Source organism: Diplotaxodon limnothrissa, linkage group LG17 (assembly GCF_057381915.1).
Source record: "Diplotaxodon limnothrissa isolate DT_005_m linkage group LG17, D_limnothrissa_male_GT1.1, whole genome shotgun sequence".
Lineage (NCBI taxonomy): Eukaryota > Metazoa > Chordata > Actinopteri > Cichliformes > Cichlidae > Diplotaxodon > Diplotaxodon limnothrissa.
This window is the reverse complement of record NC_140612.1, coordinates 41,318,726-41,345,446: the sequence shown is the minus strand read 5'-3', so window position 1 is coordinate 41,345,446 and position 26,721 is coordinate 41,318,726. Positions and strand designations below refer to the sequence as shown.

The window sequence follows — 26,721 nt, the reverse complement described above, 5'->3', positions numbered from 1 at the left end:
TGGTCCCGTTTCCTGTTTGCAGCTAAAAATCAAACGGATTTAACGGAGCAGCTGTTGTTTAAACATGTGTGTAAATATAGGCTGAGAATGAAGTTGGGTCAGCAACACAGTTAACCTATGACTTTTTAAAGCAGGCCAAATGTTATATGCATGCATGCGCACACACACACACACACACACACACAGACACGCACACACACACACACGCACACACACACAGACACACACATCTCTCTGTATCCATTTTTTTTAACCATTTCTTAATATTTATTATTTTCTTCATTATTTTATTTACGGGTTGTACGGAAGCCCCAAATGCAATTTCATTGTTCTCTGACAATGACAATAAATAAATAAATACTAAATACATGACCCCGCTTGTTCCCGCTGACCTCCAAGCCCACTTTGGCCGCCTCTTGCCCCAAGCTTGATGTCCTGGTCTTCATGTTCTTCCAGATGTGAGCCAACAGAGCTGATCATCTGCACAGGCAGGGTCCTTCAGACGTGTTGGTGGATGCCAAGGTATCCCAAAGACATCTTGGTCTATTGCAGTCCAATGGCCAGAAGGAAGAGGAAGGGAGAAAGAATGCATCTTTGCCTCCCACTGGTCTCAATGTAACGAGTATATAAAATGTGTTGCATCACAAGAATCACGTGGCTTGCCGCGCACATCCCCACAGGACCCGTATCAACACTTTCAAACACACACAGCTCCGTTGGAAGACCGCGGCTCAGGGGGTTGGGAAGCTCATCTTGTAACCAGAAGGTTGCCAGTTCGATCCCCAGCTCTGTCCGTCTCAGTCGTTGTGTCCTTGGGCAAGATCTTCACCTACCTGTCAACTGGTGTTGGCCAGAGGGGCCGATGGCACGATATGGCAGCCTCGCCTCTCAGTCTGCCCCAGGGCAGCTGTGGCTACACCTGTAGCTGCCTCCACCAGTGTGTGAATGTAAGAGTGAATGAATAGTGGCATTGTAAAGCGCTTTGGGTGCCTAGAAAAGCGCTATATAAATCATTATTATACAGCAATATGTCCATGCATCTTTGCAAATGATTATAAAACATTAAACTGAAGAACAAGGCTCTGCCACAGAAACACGTCGAGTGTGTGGCTGGTAAAAGTCAGTTTGGACTTACACATCGTTACGTGCAGCTACACCAACATGTCGAAGGACTTCAACAACAAAGGGCACATTTTTTCCATTTTTGTGGTTTTGAGGCGGCTTTCTAAATAAGCGTTAAAGCACACCGTCATTGACAGAAGGAGAAATAAAGACGTCTCACACTGCATTTGAATGGCCCAACGAATATTTAAAGCCAAAAGAGCCAAAAAGAGAGCGAAAGAGAGACACCTCAGTACCTTCATCTGCCTCCTCTTCCTCAGTGGGTGATGCTAGGCGTCCTTTTTCTTCATTGCTTCTTTCCATCTCCCTCTGGAGACTCACCACCTCGTACATAGCGTCACTCTGACCCCCCCTCTCTGGTGCCTGCTGGGTAAACACGCAGACAAATAATGTCAGGTTGTGTAAAAAAGGGGGGGGGGGGGGATTCCTGTATCAAAATGTGTGCTACACTGTAGAAATGACACGTTCAATTATTTATGTTAAATCTAGAGTGTAATTATTACTAAAGTACAACGTTAACGACACCTGGAAAAAAGAAAAGCATCATAACAGACTGAAGAAATGCAGAGAGAACAAAGACGTCGTCAGCTCGACCTTCGGTGTCACAAGCAGCTGATGTTGATTTCTGGGCCGTTCATTCACTCGAGCGCCGCTGCCGCGCTCCACCACCTGGTAGAACGGATCAATGAGCTGTATTGATCGGCCCACTTGCACGGTGTCTAATGACCAACTCACAGCACAAATTGGCAGAGAATATGAAGCCTGGCCTATTTTTAGAGAAAACTCGAGGAAAGATAATTTGCTTTGGCCTCTGCCAGCGAATAGTTAACCCCACAGGATAAATTATTAACAATGATAAAATCTGAAGTGAAATTTGGGCCAAAGAAGCCACACTGCACAAACAGCACCAACAGGAAGAGATTATAGGAAAATAATGAAAGCGGGGATTAAGCCAGACTGTTGATATAAAGGAAGAACATCTCCATGCCAAATGTTACTGTTTGCTGAATGTTAGGATGTGAGGAAAGCACCAGTCCCGTGCAAATGTAGCAAACATAGCAAAGAGTCTTTGCTACATTTAGCATCTACGAGCTTTGATCGTCTCTTTGTTCACAGTCCCAACACTTTCTGAAGGCTACCTAAAGCTTTTACGGGCTCACTTTATTTTTTCCATGCGAGCGTGAGTGCTCCCACTCCACAGTTCCATCAATGAAGGAGAAAAAATGTCCGGGACATTAAAGATCATGTTTCATTCATATTTTCAGCAAGATCATTTTAATTTCATGTTTTACAGTTTTTAAATAAATGAACAACGTTTGAGGACACTGCTATGGAAGCCCGTTTATGTCACTAAAAAAAATAAATAAAATAAATTCATTTAAAAAAAAAAAAAAAAAAAATCGACTTAACTCGAAATTTCGAGTTCGCTCTGCCAATCACTAATCTACGTGAATGAGGTCACTTTCTTGTTACCCGGAAGCACATGGCGCAGAGGAACGCGCACTCAAAACCGGGTCGCAACAAACTGGCTCTTTCGAGAGTGCGTTGGCTGTAACGCCGTGTGATTCTGCTAATAACACAAGGATCATTTTTGAAGCCAGGCTGAAAACACTCAGCAATCTGTGCATTCATGACTGGATGTAATACCGGTAGCTTAGCTGTAGCATTTGTAGCTGAGGGCTTCAGCTTCCGGGTAACGAGGAAATGACGTCAGTCACGTAGATTACTGATTGGCAGCGCTAACTCGAAATTTCGATTTATTAACTTGAAATTTCGAGTTATGGATCCTTTTGTGGCGGAAACTTCCATACACTGCACAGCGAGTACTTTACTAATGATTCTTTAACTACCCATCTTCCTGCCAAAGGGTTCTGGTTCTGAAGGACTATACGGAGGTCCAGTTAGTGGATCGAGGCCTGTGCCAAAATCTTCAGTAAAGTCAATCATTGTAGATTTTTAATGTGTGTTAGGATCCTTATCTTGGTTTAGGAGCCATCCATTTAAAACAGATCTGATTTTTTACTTCCAGGACTTTAACTGAATTTAGGAAGTGAAAGGTTTCCCCAAAAACTTCCAGTTCACCTTCACTTGGCCACAGGACCTGCACAATTACAATTACAAACCTCTGATGCTGATTTTTTTTTAAAGATGTAGACACAAATGTTTTTTTACTGTTTGACTTCCACAGCAGTGGATCAATGCACCAGCACCCCTCCATGTCCAAGTTTCACGCAAATTCTGACCCAAACCTGTTTGCATTCTACTGTAACGTTTACATGCGCTCTCTGCTGATCGTTTAACTGCTGTAAATTGTTATTATTGCTTTCGGGGAGGAAAAGAAATTGTATAAATTTTAAAGTCTAGTATGGACTCATTCATGGAACTCAATCTTGAACTAATCTTGGATTCGGCCCAATCATCCAGCCTACAGCACGATGGTTTGCTGCCTGTTGTTTTAGTAAAGCACACACAGGAACTGACTCTTTGGTGTTTCAGATGCTCAATTTTCTTGGCAAAAACATGACAATAGGACTGCATATTTTATATGCATGTCTGTCACCTCTGATTGCCATCTTGTGCAAAAGCCTCCACACAATATTATCTTTTAATTAGTTCTTAACCACAGCACCAGTCCAACACTCTTCCATTTACTGAGGAGATAACTAGAGAGGCAATCAGGCAGACGAGTCAAACCGCTGCTGTTAATTACCCACGTGCACATAATGAGACAGTCTCTGCTTAGCTCCCACAATCCCAGCCTTCCCCACACTCCGCTGCTTCGCCAGCTCCCCACGGCCCACTAAAAGTGATCCGCTTTTTAACAAGGGAGCAGAAGCTTGCAGCTTAACTGCAGCAAACGCTCAGACGGGAGCGCCTTTGTGGGCGGGAGGTGCGTGAAGATGCACTTTTTTTAAACAAAGAAATGTCATTGGGAATTCCAGAGGGCAAAAATGTCTGAAACATTCCCCAACACCTCACACAGGAAGCGTGCAGCTCATCTTTAATCAGCGATGGCACCAACAAACCATGGTTCTGTTCCTTAGTTGCAATAAGATCAAATGAGATGAAACTTGGCAAAGTTGCTGTTAATTCAGCATTGAGAAGGTTGACAGTGTATCCAGACACGCGCTACATATCACAGTCTACTGTATAATTTTACAGCACGGAGAGATCCGACACTTAAACTCTGATGTTCGTTATAGTCACGCAGTTATTAATAAGACAGGAAGACTACACGTGGAGGAAAACTGGGAGCTGTTCAAGTGGAAAGAGTTAGCAGATGAAACATTAGTACCATTATAACACAGACCTTTAGCTTATTTGATCAGTGAAGGTGCGTTTTTCCCCTCAGTCTGACCACCTCCACTCACCCCCCGAGCTGCCATCCACTCAAACTGGGACATTATTTGAAATTCTAAGTGCATAAAATAATGTAAATAATGTGTCTAATACAAAAGGATAATAATAAAATCTCATCTTGAATGTCGTTCAGCCACCTAATCCAACTATTACATACTGCCCTTAAAGTATCCGATCAAACAAACCCACGTCTCATGTTACGGAGCGGCTGTAGCTCAGGAGGGAGAGCAGATCATCTACTGATTGGAAGGTTGGTGGTTTGATCCCTGGCTGCTCCAGTCTGCATGCCAGAGTAACCTTGGGCAAGATACTGAAGTAATCAGATTATTAATGCTCAACAGAAAACACTAAAGTGTAAAAAAAAAAAAAAAAAAGTGCCTGTATGAAGTGTTTTGAGTGCCTGTGTAGAAAAGTGCCATACAAGAAGCAGTCCGTTGACATTTTACAGTCGGTCTGTCAGATAAGCTTTGACGTCATCTACACACTCTCCTGTTATAAGGAAACAAGCACATGTGGGAGGTTTTGTAAGTTTCAGTAAAGATACCTGTCGGAGTCTGAGGTAGAAAGTCTCACTGAAGGTCTTGCGGCTGAAGTACCAGAAGCGCTCGTTTGACGGATAGACCCTGACTACAGTTTCCAACAGGAAGCGAACTGGCTCCACCACTTCGGTCACCACCAGGTCCACCGCCACCGTCATAAAGACCTGTTTATCTGCAGGAAAAGCAAGCATGATGAGACACTGGTGCCGTCTCTTTCTTTGTTACAGCTGCAGAGTTGCAGGTGACATTTAAGGCGGTCAGCTATAGCTCAGCTTTCAAAGCATTCAGCGCATCGGTGTGTTCTCATTGTTTTTAAATGGTAAACCAGGCACGTCACATCAGCTCCCCTTTCCCAGAAAACAGACAACAGCAACTTCAGTCATATCTCACTCAATGAATCCAGACATGCACATGTGCTGGGCTCTACTGTGAGGCAGACAATCCACACATCCTGCAGGGAGGCCACACCCCCTGGTGGATAAGCACTCCAAGTTCCCAACATGTCTGCAAGTTCACCTGTTCAGTGAAAAGTTTACACTACTAACTAAACCCAAAGCTTAACCAACCACTTCTAAACTGATGTTTCGATTTATGCAACAACATCTTCATAACAAAAAGCTCCAAATGAACAAATCACTTAATGTTTCTGTTCTGGAGACAAAAGGACAACGAGGCAAGAGACGTAGCGTCACAGCAGGGAGTTGAGCTATGGTTGATTAAGTCTCCTGACTGCACAGATTGTTATTAAAAGAAGTCCATAAGCCTCACGTGCACCGAGACTTCCACACCGTTACAAAATGCACGATAATGAGACGTTTCAAATACGATTTTCCTCTAATCTGTCTTTTTAAAGGGTCGGCACAGGGCTCCACACGTCACTAAAAATTAGCACAGAGCTAGATTGATGCTCAGCTGTACAGAGCTCAGCTTCACTACCTCCATCAACATCAACTTGCATTAAAACCTGCAGGTTTCACTTGCAGGACAAGTCAGAAAGCTGCTTTTAATTGGATTTCTTGTGAGCGTCCAAAGCTCAGTTACCTCTGATGCTCGACACAATTTGTTTATGCGTCCACATGTAAAACATGCCAAGCCGTAGGTCACACGGCCAGCTTCCACACAGCACAGAATGGATTAAGGCAATTATCACACCCACTCCAGTGCGAGCGCTTTCCCAAATGTGACCTTGAGCTTTTAGCAGTCGCACCGACAGTAATGTATGGAAATAAATCCTGTTGCATTTGTATTTTTATTTTATACACATGTTTGTAAGGCTAGTAAACAGGTACTCGTGGGCTGTTATGCTGTGCGGCGTTTTCAGGGCAAGAATGCAAACGCAGCCCGGTTGTTGGCTTTGCAACATATAAAGTATCTCGGATCAGTGTTGAAACTTTATCCTCTACAAACTAAAACAGGTCACATCAAGCTAGAAGGAGAAAAGAAAGAAAAGGAGTAATAACCTTTAGGCGTGTCTTCATTCAGTGGTTGAAAGGCCGCCATGTTGGGGTTCCAAGTTCCTGTGATAATGTAGGCCTTCCCGTCAGAGCTCTTCCCCATCGATTCCTGCGTACGGATTAACTGGTGGATTATTTTCTTGTAACAATCTTCTGGTTTCACAGCGAGCCGAGTTAGAGTTTGTGCTACTCACCATCTCTAGTAGATGCATGTCACTGTTGCAGACTTTCTGTCCTGGACTCAGCAGCATCCCAAAACACCTGGAGGGAAGACGCAGGAAGTTCAATCCACAAATCAATATCAGCGAGCTGCACAGATGCAGCCTGCATTCAGTCTGCAGAGTCGAGACGGGCAAGAAACCGGGCGACGCAAACAGCTCAATGAGTCAAACTGCACTTTTACACGGTATGAAATGCTAAAGCTTAGTAACTCAGTAAGATGGTGTTGGTGAACAATGATTAACAACCACCAGAACAAACTCCAACAGCCAGAATTAAGAAAAGTTAGAACAGGAAACTACTTTCTATCATGCACTGAATATTTGTGTAACTCCTGCCTGCTTTGACTATAACAGCGCACAGCTCCGACTGCTGCTCGCTGTCCCCCGGAGGACCCAGACAAGCATACATGACCATTTAAGGACGTCTCCTCACACTGGAGCTTAACCAATAAGACTTCCATAAAGTCTGTAATGCTGTTACTTATCCTGAAGTGACAGTGGACTAAAAGCTGAAGGCTAAGATTACATTTAAGGAGATCGGGGAATAAGTGCAGCGGGGTGCTGCTCACCTCTCGATGCCCAGCTCCTTGTTACACATCTGTTGGACTGAAACCACGACCTTCTTTTGGACGGACTGTCTCAGCTTGAAGTAGAACTTTTCTCTGTCCTTGGGCACGGGGCTGTAGGGAGCAAGAAGGATGAATTACTACACAAGTCCAGATGACTGCATGTGCAATAATGCTCATGTTAGTGCCATCTGTAAACTTATTTTCCTGATCTTTTCTCTGGGGAAATTATAATAATCTGAGCGTGATTGACAAAACATTACAAGTCCTCCGTTCAGTCTCTTCACTTCATCCCATCTCAGAAACCAGAAGACAGCATGAAAATGAAAATTGATCTCTACGTGTAATAAGATGATTTAAGATTATCAGCTTTATGGTCTTTGCAGGTGATAAAATACCAGATAAAATACATTAAATCTTTCCCAACATCTGTCATCCTGACAGTCCTGTGATGAAGAGAGGAGAAATGCAGGTGTATTTCTGCACGTGTGATCATGTACTTGTAGTTGCCTTTGCCATCATCCTCTTTGATCTCCAATGTAACAGTGAAGGTATAGAGATCACCGTCAGGTGGACTGGACAGCGTCGTGTCTCTGATGTCTGCTGGTCGTGAAGAACGCCGAAAGGCCGTAGAGAAGCTGTACAAGATACGACTGACCTGGATGGACGAGGACAAGAGAAGATGGTCAGTGACGGAGGAAGCTTTGCAGGTAAAGATGATTAAAAAGACAGCATGAGTGATCACGTATGGATCAGCTACAGATATCAAATAAATAACTCTGTATACACAAATGAAGAGCCGAGCAAGAAAAAAGACAACAGCGCCCTCAGCTGGTTGAATAGTGTCAGTACTTCTAATTCCGTGGTATGTTTACATCAAAATACAGCACATATACAAAACACAAACAAAATATTTGTAATAACATGATTTCCTGTTCAGAGCACCTCTCAACTTGCACGGCTGCAAAAGCCCTAAAAATGTGCTGAACCTTCAGTCGTCCAGTGAAGTTCTTGTTTTAGAGTCTGTGTGTAGGTAGAACATGCAAACCACCTCCAAGCTGCTCGCGAAACCCTCGTCTGCAGCTTCTGGACAACACAAAAGGTCCAACAACCCAACATTCACACTTCTCTTTAAAGAGTACAGCGCTCACTTTTCCATTTTGTTACACTATGTGGGTAAATCACTGCAACACGACAACCCACACATCTCACAGCCGTTCTAAGACAGCCATAGTTTGCAGCCCAAAAATATGGAATATCATGAAATGGTCAAAAACCTTGCAGGCTGTAGGAAGAGTGCGTCAGTGTCTGTCTGTCAGTCAGTAAAGGTACAATATTATGTTGGTGTCTGCTCAAAGCAGTCAATTAATCAATTATTTCATTGGCTGCATCAACAGGAGGGTCTTTGTGGAGTAAAATACGTTTGATGCTGCAGTTTGTCACAAGAAGTAGAAAACTCACAGCCTCCTTGATGTGGCAGGAGAAAACATGAATCTGGAAGTCCTCCGAGCTCCGGTAACTCTCGGTGAAGGAAAAACAGTCACCTTCCACAGAGCCCTCTTGACCTCGAGCACAGAACAGCACCTTGTAGATCGGGAAGGAGGCAATCTCTATGCCTGTAGCCTGGTCCACAACCCTGGAGATTCACAATTCATTCTCAGACTTTCAGTGTAAAAGCACAGACTTATAAATGTATTCATCTGTGATGTACATAAACAGGAGCGTCCTCTAACGAGTTTCATCACTAGGTCTACGTTTCACTTCATCTCACTTATCTGTACAGTCTGGCTGACCTGACAGAGCCCTCAGGACCACAGGGGACATGCAGCGTGATGGGGATGGGGATGGCGCTTTCAGCTCGCAGGGTGGCCATGGCCCTCTGTGCCTCCGCCTCATTACGAGGGGCTTTGACCCAGGTGCAACCCAGGTAGGACAGCTTGTTGAACTGCACACTGTCCTCCTCCAGGACTGTTGGGCTTTGTGGTGGTGGACATGCTTCTGTGAACGGACATGAAGGTTTTTGGTGTTTATTTTTCTGTTGACCCGTGTCAGTATAACAGCTGTTTCACTAGCATGTAAAAATAGCAGAGAGGAAACCACAAAAACACTGAGAAGAAGTAAAGATGAAAAGAAGGTGAGGAAGAGTGATACAGGAAGTTGTGGGGTGGGGGGGGTTCTTCTCTAAAAGGACTTAACCCGGAACTTTGAAACTCTGCAAACAGGAAGCAGAACAATGCAAGCTGCAGCTGGACTTCCACTGCTGAGTGGCTCTTATGCTACATCATGCAAACCAATTCCTCTTCGCTCCCTCTGCAGCTGTGCAGCAACACTGCTTCAGAATCACTGGCAGCTTGGAAAATGAACGAAACAATAAGAACAAAGTATGGATTTATGGGACTGAATATTGTTTTGTACGTGTAAGGTGGGTGTCAGTGAAGATGTTTAATGTGGCCCATCGGTTGGTCCCTGCACTCACTGGCTGCCAAAACATCAAGACATGCCAAAGCATGGAAATAATCCCGTGTGGTTTAGCCAAGGGAACGAGGAACCCAGCAGTCGTGAATGTTCTGCACTATAATCTGCACACTTTAAACATCACTGCCGTCCCGTGAGCTTTTCACCACGGAGCTGGCAGGTTAAAAACCAGCCTGACGTTGTGTTCCAACAAGGACCTTTGTCAGCTAATGGCTGGAAGTGTAAACACTGCTTCAGAGTGTTTGTTGAACCAAAGTATCAGTATCAAGGGTCAAAGTCTCAGAAGTGGCAACATCCGAAAGTTCAAAATATATATTTATAATAATAATTTTAGCTTTCTAAATATATAAAACGTCACCTAAGTCGATATCTCTGCTTTGATTTACTTCTGTACTCATTGACCTCTCCTTAAGAGAGCATATTTAAGGTTAATAAATATTCATTTCTTTACTAACGAAAGTTTTTCTTTCCTCCATGTACAAAGCAAAATGTCCTTGCTAATGCACACATGGTTAAAGCAACATCAGAGTTCAGATAGCAGCCTTGCTAATCTGATATCATTAAAACTGGATGTGTGTGTTTACATATCTTTGTGGGGACCAACAATTGGAGGTTTACCATGCTCGTGGGGCCGACAGCCCTTATGGGGACAAAATTCTGCTAACACAAGTTTGAAGACATTTTTCAGACTCAAAATGTGTTTTTTGTGTCAGGGTTACAGTTAGGTTAGGCAGTCATGTTTGATGGTTAGGGTAGGCAGCTATGAATACACACACCTGTGTGTGTGCAGCACACAAATTAATGTTTTCAAAGCAAGAATGTGGAAACATTACTTCTTTTGTTCTGCAGCGTTTACAGCGAACAAACACTGAGTGTGTTCACATCACTGCAATAAATAATAATCACTGTCCCACGACGTTATAAAGATAAGCTTTACAGAACATGACGACCGTATACACCATCCATCCAGTAACAATGACATTGGTACGTTTTGATTAAACAAGTTACCTTTCAGGAGAATACTGGAAATGTCCAAGTATCAGTGTTACAGTATATTATACACTTAACTTGATATCAATGCTTTGCGACTGGGAGAATGGAAAAAACAGACCTGAATGTGTACCTGCAGGCTGGGTCTGTAGGACTCGGCTCTCTGGTTCCTTGTGCTTCTCCATCTTTTCCACATTGCTCTTCTCCACCTTCACTTCATCATCATCATCCAACACCTCCTCCATAGCTTTTTCCAGCTGTTCACTCCCATTCCAAGACATCTTAGTGAGAAAGAAGCAACACAGAATGTGAAAGTTTAAAGAGGAACAAGGAGAGATGAAAACGGGGTGGAGCAAAGGTGACAAACCAAACAAAGAGGTCTGTCTTTAACGGATTTAATCAGCTGACATCCACAGAATTACATACAAATGCAGGTATAAACAGTCCCGATGAGTGGGGATAAAACTAATCAAACTGGTGATAACCCAGGCACAGCAAAAAGCGGATTTGTAAAACCAGAAGGACAATGATGCTCAAATGTGCTCAGCTTCCAGGCAGCCAAAAAAAGAAATCGGTTAAATATGAAATTGCATCCATATGCGGTTCCGACCTTGAGTCTTGGTTTTCCCTCGGAGCCCTGCGGTGAGCCTGCAGAGCTGGACTGCACCAGAACAAACTCCTCACTAGTGACGGTGGCCACGGACTCAGTGGAGCTGCTGACTTTGCCCAGTGAGGAGTTGTCATCCATGGCTAGCCGCTTTCCTGAGGGCTGGCCAGGGAGAACAGGGTGAAGCTCTCCCCTTCCCTCCTGTGTACCCAGCTCCAAAGGAAGGTATCCTGCATACACAACGAACAGAGCAACACAAGACCATTCAGCTGCTCTTCTTACAGTTTGGTAAACAGCATTTAGATTTTGAAAGCCTGCGATGCATTTAAACACACAAGGCAACACGAAACCACAGTTTTGCAACCCAAGACATAAAGTTTCAAGACCCTAATCCAGGCACCTTATCATCTTTGACTTAATCCTTGCCTAGTAGTTTGGAAAATCTGTAAACTTAACCTCAGATCTGCAGTTGCTAAATTCCTAAGATTGTTTGCATGCCCTTGGGGTGTGATTAAAATCTCTTAAATCTCTCATGTGCCACTGAGAGCGTCGCTGACGGGCCAGGCTGGCAGCTGAACGGGCTCGTTGGGCTTTCCTTAATGTCCACATGTTTAAGACAAACATGCTGAACTCGGGCATCTTTATCATTCAGCCCCTTTCTTTCTTTCTGCTGCACTACTACTCTGTCATAACCAAAGAAATATTGACAGTCATCTCTAAACTACTTCCCTCACACCCTTTTATGGAGCAAACTTCATGGGCTGTGATTCAGCACAATTGAGTTTTTCCTGCTAGCTAAACAACAGATTACTCTGGCTGGTGATTACTTCTTGTTAGGCTAGCATTCGTTTCTATCCAATGCCCTTTTTACTTTGCATTTGTGGACACGTGTGTTAACCACAAGCACCCACAAACACAGTCTGGACCTCTGTGCCAGCCCTGCATGTCACACCCTGGGAGTTGTTGAACAACACAAAGGAGCATGCCACATGCAGAGCTCGTTGATATGCGGTTATATGCAAGCGCAGATAACACACTCGCATTCTTCAGCGCACAATTACGCTTGTGCAACTGTTTACATAAAAGGTAACACCTTCATTAGCAGTCAGGCCGAGCTGAAAAACAGCCGGTCACACTTGACTCCCAAAAAGGAAACTATTTTGGGAATCAGTGAACCATTTGCTCTATTATCTGCAGCTAAACAGCATAAAATTAATTAGTTTAAATATGCAACTGAAACTTTTCTCTGTTTTGTATAATTGTAACCTGCATGTGTTTTTCTGTATCATTTTAAACTTCATAAAGTTAGACGTCACCTTAGGCAAACCCAACACCAATGCATCGTTTAAATCTATTGTATCTAGCGGGGTTTTGCTGCATTTATGATGACACTGTGGGGCTCGGGGGCGAGGTGCAGGGTGGACCCAAGCCTTCAAATTGGCAAATGCACATCGTCATAGTAATGAAAGAGGTTATTCATTCACACAGAGTGAAACGATTACATGCAGACAGAAGGCACTCATTCACGCTAACCCAGGCAAATTATATTCATACATGCATGTGCACACAGACACAAGCAAGCACTAGAAAAGCAACAGGGTCATGTGCTCCATTCAGACTTATTCAGTTACACAAAGCACAGACGACACTCCCATCGACTGGCTTACGGAAGTAGCTGCAGTGAGAAGAACCAGTGAAACACAGACAGCACTGAGAAAGTTTGTCATTTATAGCAAAAGCCTCCTTTGCTTGTGTCGGACTTACTCATGCTGAATCACACACTATTAATCATCACTGTGCAAGTACAAGTCTGCATGCTCCACACAAACAGTCGGGTATAGACAAAGCAGCACAGACTCTCCTGTATTTGTCAACAAAATCTTTCATAAATAAAACCAAACATTTAAGAAGCTTCTGAGGTTAAAAAAAAAAAAGCTTATGACTGCTGACTAATTTATCAATCATGATCTAACTTTAGATCAGTAAGCCAGTTGGTCATTTCAAACCTTACTTCCTACACATTGTGCCGTTTCTGCTCGGGCTGAAACATCCCTTCCAGAAATCTGCACCCAGTCATTACCAGCCTGTTCAGCACTGTCCCGGATGATACCAACAACTGCCTGCATGGAAACTGTGAGTTGCCAGTGGGTTGGACAGACTGCGCCCACATGAGCTGGGCTCACCAGCCACAATATGTCTGTAAGGGTGAGTGAGGACCCTGCTGCTCTATCGCAGATACAACATTTTTATCTACAGCGTGTGACCTGACCCCACGTCCTGGAGGATGGTGGACACAAACACTCGTGACACTTCATTTGAGGATTGGCTTCGTCTAATCCCAGCTCTTCCATGTGTTTTGGCATCTTTAGCTGCAGCTATCATTGCAACATGTCTCCATCGCATAACTTATTGTGTTTTAGACGACGTGGCCAACCTGCCGTCTGCTCCTTTGCCTCCTGTCATTGACAGAAAGATTAAGTGCCATCAGCGCGCTGAATAAACCTGCCATTGCACCACAGCAAACCTGTTAACCTGGTACAAAACATAATACATTGAAAGGGTTAGGTTAGGGTTACTATTTTAAGAGCAGATAAGCCGTGTTTCCTTTACGTGCAGTCATTTGCCTGCATCTACATTTCAGCCAGTGCACCTGTGTTATAATCAAGCATATAAAAACTGCTAACTGGGTACGTGTTGGACAGGTGTCTCGTGTCTGACCAGGTGGTCTCTTTCTAGGATTTGGGTGTGGCATTCACACTGACAAATAGTTCATTTCCCTGTATCCATGTTCCTGTAAGGCCAGCAGGGCAAGCTGATTGATTTCATTGATACAAGTAACCAGAGCCAGGTCTGACATCTGAACATGACTGAGACATCTCCACACAGACAAAATTAAGTTAAAGAGCTCTGGAGTTTGCTGGTGAAAGTGACACCTGACACCTGACACTGAATCACTTCCCGTTAGGTCTGACACCACAGTTATTTTCATGCAACTTGTACGTTTTTGTTTATAGCACTTTCAAAATTACCTCAACCAGCAGGACGTTCAGGGTTTCACACTTCAGTGTACCTTTGAGACAACATGTGCTGAACACTGTACATCACAGCAGCACATCAAGAGCTTTTTAGTCAATCTAAAGGGCCAATTGGTCCAGTTATACTGGTTAGCTTTCAGGGCCGCTGTGTTAAAACACTTTTTAAAGTAAGCCAAAGAAACACCCTTGGTTTGAAGCCAGGGACAAAGCCCAGCCTGTCACTTGTTTATTCCAGTTTACTGTATGCTTTAACAGCCTACGCCAGTTAAAGCATACAGAAGCTTGATTGTTGTTAAATACTACCCGTTTTTCTCCATGTCAATAAAATTTTACAATCTTTTTATCACTGATTAATCTGACAGTTATCACGTTATACGTGTGTGCCTGTACGTCCAAAAAGATTCTGTTACAGGTTGTCCTAGTTAAGTCTTTTCCCCATAAAGACTCCCATCTGATGACTCCACACATCCCACGTGGCAAATAAAAACCCCAAAATATTTTGTTAACTCCAACTGGGAATTACTCTGAATCTGAGGAACTATGTGCAGTTCCCCGGTACTCAGTAAAAGCGGCTTTATTGACTCGGACGACGGGACAATAACGTTGTATTTGAGGAAACAACGCTTTTTACAGGAACACATGAAAAACGGACGTTTGTATCACAATAACAATGATGAAGCCAAGTCCAGTCCCAGGAGACACGTGGATCTAGCTAAAAACAACAGAAAATAAAAATGCATATCAGGACGTGATAATCAGCTGCTTCACACAGCAGCACCCACGAGTTCACTGGTGAATCTGCAAAGAATTACAAACAAAGGCATTAGATGTCCTTTGTAGTAAAGAGCCCGGCTCTTTCCTTAATCATCCGTTCTCTTCTGCTTATCCAATTCAGGGTTGTTGGGGAGGATGGAGCATAAAGACGGGGTCCACACTGGACAGGTCACCAGTGTGTCGCAGGACTGAGAGGCAGACGACCAGCTGCACTCACATTTAGAATCACCAATCAACCGAACCCCACCGAGTCCCTGTCCTTGGACTGTGGGAGGAAGCTAGGGCTGCCACGATTTGTCGACTAGTCACGATTACGTCGACTATCAAAATCGTCGACGACTGATTTAATAGTCGACGCGTCGTTTGAAGCTTTGTAAGAGGAATAAGTGGCAGGATTTAAGAGTGTAATAACGGACTGAACAGAAGATGGCAGCATTGCATGTACAAGGATGTCAGCTACCGTTAAACCCCGAAGAAGAAGAAGAAGAAGCAGCAGCTGTGTCCCAGAATTCATAGCGCAGCCCAGCTCAGTTTCCAACAATGGCGGCAGCTAGTTAGTTTTAATATTACTCTTATTATTCTTTCTGGGTCACAAAATAAACGTTTAACATATTTTCAGGTGAGAATGTAGCTGTGTAAACCTCAAATATCTGCTCAGTTTACCAGGACACCGCATATTTTCAAAAGCGCTCCGACGTTTTCGGAGATGTCTGTTACCCACTAGCTCGTTAGCTAGCCGGGGGCTAGGCTCGTTAGCTAGCCGGGGGCTAGGCTCACTAGCGCCGTGAGAACACCGGACTCCCCGCAAATCGTTTTCAAACCCACCGCCGTCTTTCGCTACTCAGGTTAAATATATATGAGTCACTTAGATAACTTAAAATGTTATTGTTTGGCTTTTTTTTTTTAGTATTTTATTTGTTCCTGAGTAAATCTGTTTGTCTGAGATTAAAGTTATAGTTTTTACACAGCTGAATAAACGTCAAGCAGACAGCTGATTATCAGAAGTGTGAGATGCTGGAGAATATACTCCAGTGTCCTGTTATATTTTAGATAGCAAGGAGTTTATTAAACTTCACCGAAACAATCTGCAAATTTCATTAAAATTTAATAAACTATCATCTTGTCTTTATTTTTAGTTAGCACAGACCTTACACACTTAAAGCTGTAAGCTAATGATAGTTATATAAAAGCAGATGCTGCTGGTGCAATAAGCTGTAGTTTTACGTCTAATGGATGATGATCTGATTAGTCGACTAATCGCAAAAATAATCGGTGACTAGTCGACTATCAAAATAATCGTTTGTGGCAGCCCTAGAGGAAGCCAGAGTACCCGGGGACAGACCCCGTGCAGACACAGGGAGATCATGCAAAGTGTACACAGAAAGGCACCAGGGTTAGAACCTGGCTCTGCTGTGAGGCTGACCCCCATGCTACCGTGCTGCCTTTAATCAGAAAACACTGACACACCACTTCACTTGTTTTCCTCTCCAGCTGGCCACGAAACATGATATTCCTCTCATGTTGCCAACTAGAAAACAGCAGTATCATCGCACCTCCTCCCCGTGTTCTCTCACAGAGCAAACCCTTATCATTTACATCTTTTAAACCCCTAGCGCCATCTCACACATCCAGCTGCGGTTTGTGGATAAAGTCCTGCACGTCTCCTGTACTGATGATGTCATCCTGGAGCTGATACACAGACAGGGGAACAGCAGCTGGGACCAAGTACAGACACATTAGTTTGAACACTTAGCTAAAGCTTTCTGAATAAGACACGTTCAGGTGTTGGCTCGGAGATCTTTGCACCGCCTTCACCTGGCAGTGTTTGTGGTTTGACACTCAGAAATGTTTTCTCCCGTGTTAAGGGGAAATTCTCTCGTTAATTACTGCAGTAAACTGTTACTGCTCCTCTCACCGATGATGACTACAGGCCCGTATCACCACCACCGCAGGCTAGCTCGCCATACTTGGCAGCTTTCTTCTTCAAACAGCAGTTTAACGACAGCTGAACGACATCGACATGGCATTACGCCAGAAACGCATCTCAGCTGCTGTCAAACACACATTTGTAAAGCGAACAGATTTCCTTCACTAGCTAACTGAGCGCAAACGACAGGCGGGCTAACTTATCCACAGAGCCACTAACACCACGCTGACACGAACACAAACTTGTCACCAGCACAACTCGAGACAAGTAGCCAGTTGTCAAAAAGGTGAAGGCAGGGTTTACATTGCAGTACCTGTACGTGACAGGCTACATATAACAGCTAAAGCTAAGTTTGGCTAACGCTAACCAGCTCGAAGTCCAACACACTCAGACCACTACTCGGAGGGAAAATGAGGGGGGGGGAGAAGGAAAGCGCCATTCGTGTAGTTTGTGAAGGTAAACGTGACAGTGCGATGATCACAAGTGTTGATAAGAGAGCTGTCAACTTACTTGTTTTGAGCCTCAGAGTTGCCTGCTGGAGTTGCAACGAAGATCGTGTGTGTTTGAGATGAATCACTCGGGAATCACTCGCTTTCCGGTTTGGAATTTTAGCGTTATCTCACGCATGCGCCGTGCTCCTATAGTCTGGCTGTAGTAAACTGTATATATTTATACGTCCTTCGTTCGTGTAAAATTGCCATATTACAAAAAATAAAAGCAAACTTTTGTTTTTGTTAAACACGTGGTTACAATTGACTGAAACTGAGACTAAATAAAGACTTTGTTCTGCAAACTGATGACTTTATCTTGTAGTGGTTGTGTGCCTCATGACAATGATTACCCGGGGGTCAAACTTCATGTGGTCAGAGCGGCTCATGATTAAAAACGTTACTGAAAGCTTCATTTTCTTTTCTGCCCTTAAACCTTCGACTGATTCTGAGCTGAGCATGCATGAATAAATATATGATTTTTTTTAAGCAGCGATTGACTAAAAACATGCAATAATACACAGAAATACAATAAGCTAAGGTAAAAACAAAGTTTACACATAAAAGCGTTTCAATCCCGTTGAGGTCTATAGGCTCTATGTTTTTGTATCCAGGTATGTTTTCACTGCATTCAGTGTGTTTGGGATCATAGTCATGACCCAAAATGAAACTGCTGCCAATCAGATGCTTCTCAGAAAATGCTGCATGGTAACTTTTCCGAGTCCATAATTCCATCATTTTTTTAAAAAGATGTGAACATAACTGGCTGAGATGTAGAGCGTCCAGCATGTTTTACAGATGGCTGTAGGCACTCACTGTTGTACCTCTCTCCTCTCCTGATCTCCAGATATACTGACAACAAGTATTTAGAACCAAAAATGTCAAAGTTGAATCCATCGCTCCATAAGACCTGTTGTGCTGAGTGATTTACAGTCCAGCTCTTGTGTAATTTGGTATATCTCAACCTTTCCTCACTCTTTCCCTTCCTAAAAACAGCTTCTTGACTGTCGCCCTTCCACTGAGACCGTTTCCATCGAGGCTTCAGTGAACAGATGGATCGACTGAAGGGCCAGATGCATCTTTAAGGTCCTGTGTCAGGTCTTCTCAGGATTGTTTGCTATTGACTTGACGTGACTTTTGGATACTGCTCATCTGCTGTAGCTTTTGTAGATTCAACTAAAGAAATGTGAACAAAACTCTTTGCCAAGTCGTCTGTTCTGTGTAGATACAACCCTGGTTCTTCCCCTGAGTCCTGTGGTCAGCTACAATAACTTCGTGAAAAAGCAGCCAGTGTCCAAAGAAAAATATTTTTTAAAAATTACAAGAAAGTCTGTCTCCTTTATCAGAGTCTCAGACTTAAATGAGCTGCTGGCACATCCGTCTCATTGGAGGGTCACTTTAGTGTCCAAGTGATACAAAACAAACAAGAAAACAGCCACAAATATTTCCCAAAATGTAGTGTTCATAGATTCATCGGTCCTCTCTTTCACACGTGGCAGCACTTCGCACTCAACAACCAACAAATCCTCCCTAACAAAAAAAAAGGCACTTGCATTAGATTTCTTCACGTCAATATACAGGCCACACCCCTGCCTTATATGAAAAGAAACTTTTGTATATATATTTAAGATTCAAGAGCTTTATTGTCAATACAGCAGTATGGACAGTATACAGAGTACTGAAATTCTGCTTCACCCTAAGCCCCCCATGGTGCATTTATAAGTATATAATAATATATCCCCAAGAGATATAAAACTAGAAAATACAAATAAATAACGTGCTGAATGTTGGTAAAGTAAGGGATAAAAGGTACTAATGACTAACTGTACAATACTATAATGATAACTATACAATATTAACTGTACGATAAACAAAGACAGGACAGAGACAAAGTGCGCAGTGGTTTTGAAAACCAGGTTCAAATTATTGGCAGGATATTATAGACGAGACATGACAAAGACAAGCAAGATGTGCAAATGTAGCACAGTTTAGATGTGTATTCAGTAACTAACTAATAGTGTGTGTGTGTGTGTGTGTGTGTGTGTGTGTGTGTGTGTGTGTGTGTGTGTGAATAACCACACAAAAAGTCCATTTAAGCAGTTACAAATCTTTTATTTGTCAAAAGTTAACACCATTAAATAACACCGTTTTTGTATTCATTTGTGTTTTAACCACATCTCTAAAAATCATTTTCTTTAATATTTTTCAAAGATTACTGGTTAAGTAAAGAGTAAAATAGATAGCAGGTAATACAATGTCTAAATAATTGAATAATGACAATAAAACTATCGTAGCGGCAGCGACATGTCCACGTCGTTCAGCTCATTCCACCGACTGAAACCTCTGTACATATGCTGTTAGTTCTTTATTTGCTCGTGTTAGTTAATCTGGAGAAAACCAATTCTTTCAGAAGGTTGAATATGCACAGCATAATAATGGCACTGCAGTTAAAATTGATTTAATTATGAAAAAGTAATTAAGAAGCTGGTAATAAAGTCTGATTATGCACGGCTGGAGGAGAGGTTAGAAAAGTGCATCTGATTTTGTTCCTAAATACTTGGATCTCTCCAACATTCTCACCCCACACAGGTTTCTTGCTCTGCTTATTCAGGCCTCCGACCCCTGCTGTACACACAGATATCAAAACAACAACAGCAAATATTATCGCAAGCAACACAGCATCATGTAGAAAAGGAGCACTGTGAAAGGACGTACGCACACCTTCTCACCACACAGGGGAAAAACAACATGAATGTCAATGAATGTGGATATTTGCATCATTCTGAGAGCAGGAAGAGTGCGTAGACAAAACAGCACGAATCAGTAAATCCCTCTTTAAACACCCAGCGTGCATTGCTCCCCCTCTGTCACCAACGTTTTCTGGTTACTATTTACATTTCAAACTTTTTGCATTTCTGTCAGTAAAGAGAATTTCATTCAGTCCATTTCACGTGTCCCACTGCTGCATTCGGGGGGCTCAGGCATCCTTTGTTCGTTCACAGGTTTCCACATCAGAGGGGAAGCTCGAGCTTTAATGCTGCCGCCGTTTCTAAATGCTCACAGCGTGTCTATCTACACGTGCCTCAGCATCACACCTCACTGCTGGGCACAGCAATCCCAATATTACCCCCTTCACAATATCACCGATGACATGAAACTCGCTGAAAGGAGATGAAGAGCTGCGGTAGTTTGCATAGAGAAATCTCCAGTCGTCCAGCCTCCTCAACGTTACCTGAACGCCTCCCAGGACTACACGGGGCATCGTTTCTTGCAATTGTGATAAAATTGCTTCATACTTGCTACTTACCTCTTTATATTACTTCATGGCAGTCACTGGGAAGATATGTAGCATGAAAAAAATTATCCCACAACTTATCCATAATAGCCCTCGGTCGGTAAAGACACGGAAACAGTCGACAGTGAAGGAGTGTGTAAGCGTTTAGCCACACCCTTAATTCAGGGTTTAGGGACTTTAATCTACTGTGAATCGCAGAATTATTACTTTCTGAGTGAGCATGAAAATGTACAATTTAAGAGTATAAAGGAAGGAACTCTTTATAGTCAGTTTCATCTTCTCAGCGAACAAACGGGATAAAGGAATCTCCACAAACAGCCAGCCTTTGTTTTTGTTTAGTGGTTGTGTTAGTGGTGGTGCTGGTGTGTGTAAGGGAACACAGGGGAATCTGTGTGTGTAAAGGTCAAAGGTCAAGGAGGAATTTTCTTTTTTTCTTCTTCTTTTTTCGTTAGAGAGGAGGGGGTGGTCACACTTCGGTGCTGATGGCGCGGGTGTTGGTGTAGAATTCAGGAGGCCAACCTCGCTGCGTCTCCCTCAGCAGGGAGCCTCGGACTGCGGGCAACGGCATCGACAGCGCCTGGTTGTCATAGTGCGTGGGCATGTAGGTGATGCGCTCGCCACCGTTGCGCATTTCATCTGTAGTGCGGATGTAAAAGGGCGAGTCGTAGGGTGAGCAGGTGGGACAGTAGCTGCGTCGCCCCCTGGTGGTTTTGGTGGGTTTGTAGGATTTGGGCGGCACCGGTGGCGACAGGGACAGCGGGGTGACGATGGGTCCGTCCAGGCCTGAGACACTGCAGGCGTTGCAGGCAAAGTGTTGCTGAGAGATGGAGGCGCTGTCAGACCCATTCTTCTTGCAGCAGTAGTACTGCAGAGAGAGAAGAAGGCGTTGCTGTGGCTAAACTCAGGTTTTCTGACAAATAAACATACACTGAAGAAGCCACCGGGATGCTCCCAGTAATAATTTCCTTTCAGTACAACTTCAACTGTTTCCTGTGTGGATTCAATCTATAGTGTGGCTCGACAACACTGCGTCTGTTACAGAGTCCAAAAATCCTATTTTTCAAAGACAAATGAATGCCTCATCTTCCGAGTCCTTTTTTGTGTCCTTTTATAAAGATATTGGGGCTAATTTCTATATTTCTAAAAGAAAGCAGCTCCACTGAGAAGCAGATAGGATGAACTATACAGTATAGTAAAGTAGTATAAACATACCTGGAGTCTACAATAACACAGCACGGCTATGATACACAGAAGTATCACTGTGGCCAGTATTCCTCCGGTTATGACAACAGTTCCAGCTGTCATCCGACCAGCTCTCCATCAAACTCTGAGACAGGAAATGCATTTAGAAAGAGCTTTCTCACTGCTGACCCGATATGAAGCGTGAAGTCATGCAAGGCTGCTCAACCTCTTCCAACAGTATAATAAACAGTGAGGTCTATCATTCGTTGGGCAACGACACATTTGTGGATTCTCTACGTCTGTAATTCAAGTGTTCACCTTTAAATCAATTTATTTACTCAAAGTATGAACATACAACTTTAAATTAGGATATTTACAACTACAAGTAAACAATAACGTGCACAGACGTATAGAAATGAAGTCCTAAAATTAGCATATTCATCAACAAAGTCCAGTGTTTTGAAGCTAAAATGATTATTTTACTTTGTGCAAGTATTAAAATCGAAGCAACTTTGACATAACTTTGTGTAACTTTGTGCAGAAACTCAACGCCAAATGCACTGATCCAATTAGCTGAGACAGAGTGGGAGAATTTTATGTCAACAACATAAAATTATTTGCATTGTGGCAAACGTGATATTACAATCACACGTACAAGTGTTGATATACTCACGTTCAGCAAAGCTGCTTAACACCTGAAAGGAGACAAATAATAATAATATGAGACAGACGGACGGACGGACGGTGAGACAGACAGATCAAACTTACATCAGAAGAGTGTTTGAAATGGTTAAAATCAGGTCAAAGGTGAGGGCTCACTTTATCTCACAGGCCTGCTGTATCTCTGAGGAGACAGAGACAGAAATGTTAATTGTAGTAACTGTTTTCTTCCACAAGATGGTACCAAGAGTACAATAAAGCTCTCACAGGGGACAGTGGCTTGTTACAATTAACAGGCCTGAAGGAATGACTACAGTCACTACGAGTGAAGAAGAAGAAGAAGAAGAAGAAGAAGAAGAAGAAGAAGAGAAAACAAAGCAGAAAAGAAGATAAGAAAACTTCATTGTTCTATCAGAAAAAACACAAATATTAACAAGAATAACAGCAAATAATGTAAAGTGGCAAATACTCCTGCAAACAACAAAGATTATTTGTTGACTACTTCACCAGATAAAAACGGTTCAATAAACTCAAATACATATGATCGCATCATAACTGTGTCCCCCTTTTTACCTTCTACCGATCAATAGTTCAGTTTCACTCTAAACAGCCAGAGAGACAAAAAATGAGAAGAGCACTGATGTTTGTACACATCAAAGTCTAAATCGTCACACACATCTTCTCTGTTATCCACACACACACACACACACACACACACACACACACACACACACACACACACACACACACACACACACAGCATTATGGGATAGCAGCAGTAAAAGTGATTTAGCAGCGATGGCCTCGACTGGTCGGGGTTTGGGTCTGCAGCCTGAGGCAGGTCCAGGTGAAGTAAAATCTATGCCTGCTGATAAAAACATGTCCATCCTGTGAGACGGGTGGAGGCAGGAGATGTTGGTGAAGGGAGAGACAGGAATGCTTTAATGAATTTAAAAAGAATACAGATATGCTACTCGTGCTACGCTCGTGCATGACACCCAGAATTACTCCTGACAATTCTGCTGTTTGACATGCGAGTGGATTTATGTGTTTGTTTTTCCTGTAAATGTAATATGACAAATCATTCTTCTCAGTGCACTTTAACAGAGGTGCAGATAACAGTTAGCTCACTGGTGTCTCATTCATCAGACTTGTTTTTGCATCACATGCTGCATATGCCAGAAGACTAATGCAGAGACTCAGATCTGAAGATCATTTAGGTCGTGTCTTCACCCTGGTCTCAGTGTTCCTAATAATAATAACAATAATAACAACAACAACAACGAGTATGTGTTAGTCCCTGTAGGGAAATTACTCCTCTGCATTTAACCCATTCACCCAGTGAAGCAGTGGGCAGCCACCAGTGCAGCGCCCGGGGAGCAGCGTGTGGGGACAGTACCTTGCTCAGGGTACCTCAAGTATCCGTTCAGTGGGTTCAAACCCCCCCGACCTTCCAATCACGGGGCAACCACTTTACCTACTGAGCTATCCTGGTCCCTGTTTCTCTCTACTGTCGTAATTAAGGTTAAAAAGCACAAAAAAGTGTAATCAGGTATGTTTAACCCTTTAAAGCCTGAATCATGAAATAATAACCAGAATACAGCGTTCCCTCGCTATGAAGCGGTTCACCTTTCACGGCCTCGCTGTTTCGCTCATTTTTTTATGTGTAATTTTGAAGGCTTTTTTGCGTCCTGATTGGCTGTAGACCACTGTCAAGCAATCTCCTCCGTGCCGTGTCTCCTGTACAGTACAGAATGCGTTCAGCTTGTCAAATTTACATAAATCTTCCATCGCTAGCAGCGTGACTCTTTAGTGCTGCACTGTATGTTTGTACGTTTTCTCCCCAACACACACAACAATGCAGATGAAACGTTTTGCACGGTCAAAGGCTCCTGCAGTAGCACCCAGAAGGCAGAGGAAGATGCTAACCATCGCACAAAAAGTTGGACTTCTGGACATGCTTAAGGAAGGTAGAAGTTACCGTATTTTTTGGATTATAAGGCGCATTAAGCAAAATAAAACAGTCAGAGAAGTCAAACTTTACTCAACTCATTCTTCTTGCTTCCTCTACTTCTGTACCATTGATTCATTAATGATTCATTAATGTTGAATTCTCTGGCAGCTGCTCTGTTCCCGTGTTGTTGGCCTGAAAACAGGGTTTGATCTTTGGCTTCATTCTATAATCCTGGACTTATTTTTCTATGAAGGTTTGAACTTTGAGAGTTTAAACACGAGATAAAGTGTGAAAATGTTCATGTCTGTCTGAGAAAAGAGTATAAAGTGTGTAGTGACGGGTTTGACAGCCTTAAAACATCTATAATCATTGTAAAAAAACAGAGCTGTCACCTATCATGGGTTATTTTTAGAACATAACTCCCGCGATACATGAGGGGCCGCTGTACTTTTTTAAAGTGGAGCGTTTACCTCCACCAGTCTTTAAATGGTTTTAAATTCAATATTTATTTGCATTTACAAGTTTTAATTTCCTATATCTGACATTTTTCTTTTCCAATTTATATCTTTAAAATGTATTGGGCAGTTTATTTTTAAAAAAAAAAATCACACTGATGATGTAGAAGTCTCACAAACTCAAAAAACATTGACAACAACAAAACTTCATGTAACGAATATGATACAGCAGTGGTTGTGGCTGGTTTTGACGACAGGTGGATGTTCTTTTATCTCAGCATTTATTGTCCTCAAAGACATTAAAGAGGAAATTCAGGCTTTTCAGTCTACAGGAAAACGGCTTTCTGAGCAGGCCTTTGTAAACACTCTCCAGGTGAGAGCCCTGCAGAACCAGGCTCAGGGAGGGGCGGGGCCATCTGCTGCGACCGGCTGGGGTGAGAGAAGGAAGACAGGATAAAGACATGATGTGGAAGAGAGACAGATGGTAAATGTGCGCTCTTGGTACATTTACATTACATTTTTAAATTTTTTCTTAAACGAGAGTCAAATTAAGGCTACCCCAAACTGAGTGATGTCCCTGGGTCTACAGCCATGCTTTAAGCACAGCCACACGAGCCAGTAATTAGCTGATGATTAGTTGGCCAATTTAATCTTTAAAACAATTTAAGTAAATGGCCTATGATAATAAATTCAAAGAAAGAAATGAACATTTTTACAACTCGTCCACACATCCTCAGAATTTTTAAATCATTTTCTCTCCCAGCTGTCATAGGACAAGAGGCAGGGAACATGGCAGACAGGTCACCAGTCTGTGAGCTTGGGAGAAAATTCACTTATATGGGACACTAATTGAATGAGAATTCCGGAGCCTAAAAGGATTGCAGCGAGTCAATCCAGTCCAAAGAAGGAAAAACAAACAAGGAACTGTTTCCTTTAAAATGATGACGTCATCTTGCTGGTGATGGAGCCTTGAATAGGCTGCGCATGAGACTCCATTATCAGCAACTTCTGGTATGAATGTGTGTGGATGTATGCATGTGACTGGACTGTGATGGATTGACGACTAAAAGTTTTAACTGACTTGATACTGAGACAAAAACGGTACTGACTTTAGGATTAGTAGATGTCCACGGACAATTCACCCAACCTGCAAAAGAAGGGTGGATGTTTTGTCTTGCTTTGTTTTGTTTGCAAGAACAGAAGAATGACAGAGACTAAAGGGGGAGGCTTTAGCTTCACTGCAGACTTAACCCTTTGGTTGCTAATTTTGAGTTACTGATGTTTGCATTAAGAAATTTGTGTTTTAGTAGCTGCGTTTTAATCAAGGTATCACATTATATTGTTGGGAATGTTAAATGCTAAAGTGAAGAAAAGGTTTGATTCCACTCATGACTGAGCATGTTATTTTTAACCACAGTGGGTCACTGTAAAGAGTCAATTAATTGTATAAAGAAAAAACAAACAAAAAACCCTCCACCGAGGTCTATGAATAATAGGGGAATGATAGACAGCCACACTCAAAATGGAGATATGTAAGGATAAACACTGGTCCCCGTCTTTTGGGTGCTTTCTTGAAGTACTCAAAACTTTAAAAGTAAGATAAAATAACAGGGGCAT

General features: G+C 42.8%; 2 protein-coding genes across 3 annotated transcripts in view; both read right to left on the bottom strand.

Moving 5' to 3' along the window:
• Positions 1 to 17,827, bottom strand: part of rabgap1l (RAB GTPase activating protein 1-like) — a 93,236-nt gene extending 75,409 nt beyond the window's left edge. The window contains exons 1-11 of one of the 2 annotated variants that reach the window (XM_085376391.1): positions 17,581 to 17,827; positions 11,338 to 11,564; positions 10,849 to 11,008; positions 9,056 to 9,260; positions 8,724 to 8,898; positions 7,763 to 7,920; positions 7,266 to 7,376; positions 6,670 to 6,736; positions 6,482 to 6,584; positions 5,027 to 5,193; positions 1,359 to 1,488 (exon numbers count right to left, since the gene is read on the bottom strand). In XM_085376391.1, coding sequence (XP_085232517.1) covers positions 1,359 to 1,488; positions 5,027 to 5,193; positions 6,482 to 6,584; positions 6,670 to 6,736; positions 7,266 to 7,376; positions 7,763 to 7,920; positions 8,724 to 8,898; positions 9,056 to 9,260; positions 10,849 to 11,008; positions 11,338 to 11,475 — 1,414 coding nt within the window. In that variant the 5' untranslated portion in view covers positions 11,476 to 11,564; positions 17,581 to 17,827. The remainder of the gene's footprint in view (positions 1 to 1,358; positions 1,489 to 5,026; positions 5,194 to 6,481; positions 6,585 to 6,669; positions 6,737 to 7,265; positions 7,377 to 7,762; positions 7,921 to 8,723; positions 8,899 to 9,055; positions 9,261 to 10,848; positions 11,009 to 11,337; positions 11,565 to 17,580) is intronic. The other variant, XM_085376392.1, reaches the window with a different exon arrangement.
• Positions 17,828 to 21,319: 3,492 nt separating this feature from the next.
• Positions 21,320 to 22,158, bottom strand: fam163ab (family with sequence similarity 163 member Ab). Its single transcript, XM_085376448.1, has 2 exons — positions 22,066 to 22,158; positions 21,320 to 21,718 (listed from the first exon to the last, which is right to left on the bottom strand). The coding sequence occupies exons 1-2, from the start codon at positions 22,156 to 22,158 to the stop codon at positions 21,320 to 21,322; spliced, it is 492 nt and encodes a 163-aa protein (XP_085232574.1).
• Between the last annotated feature and the right edge of the window lie 4,563 nt (positions 22,159 to 26,721).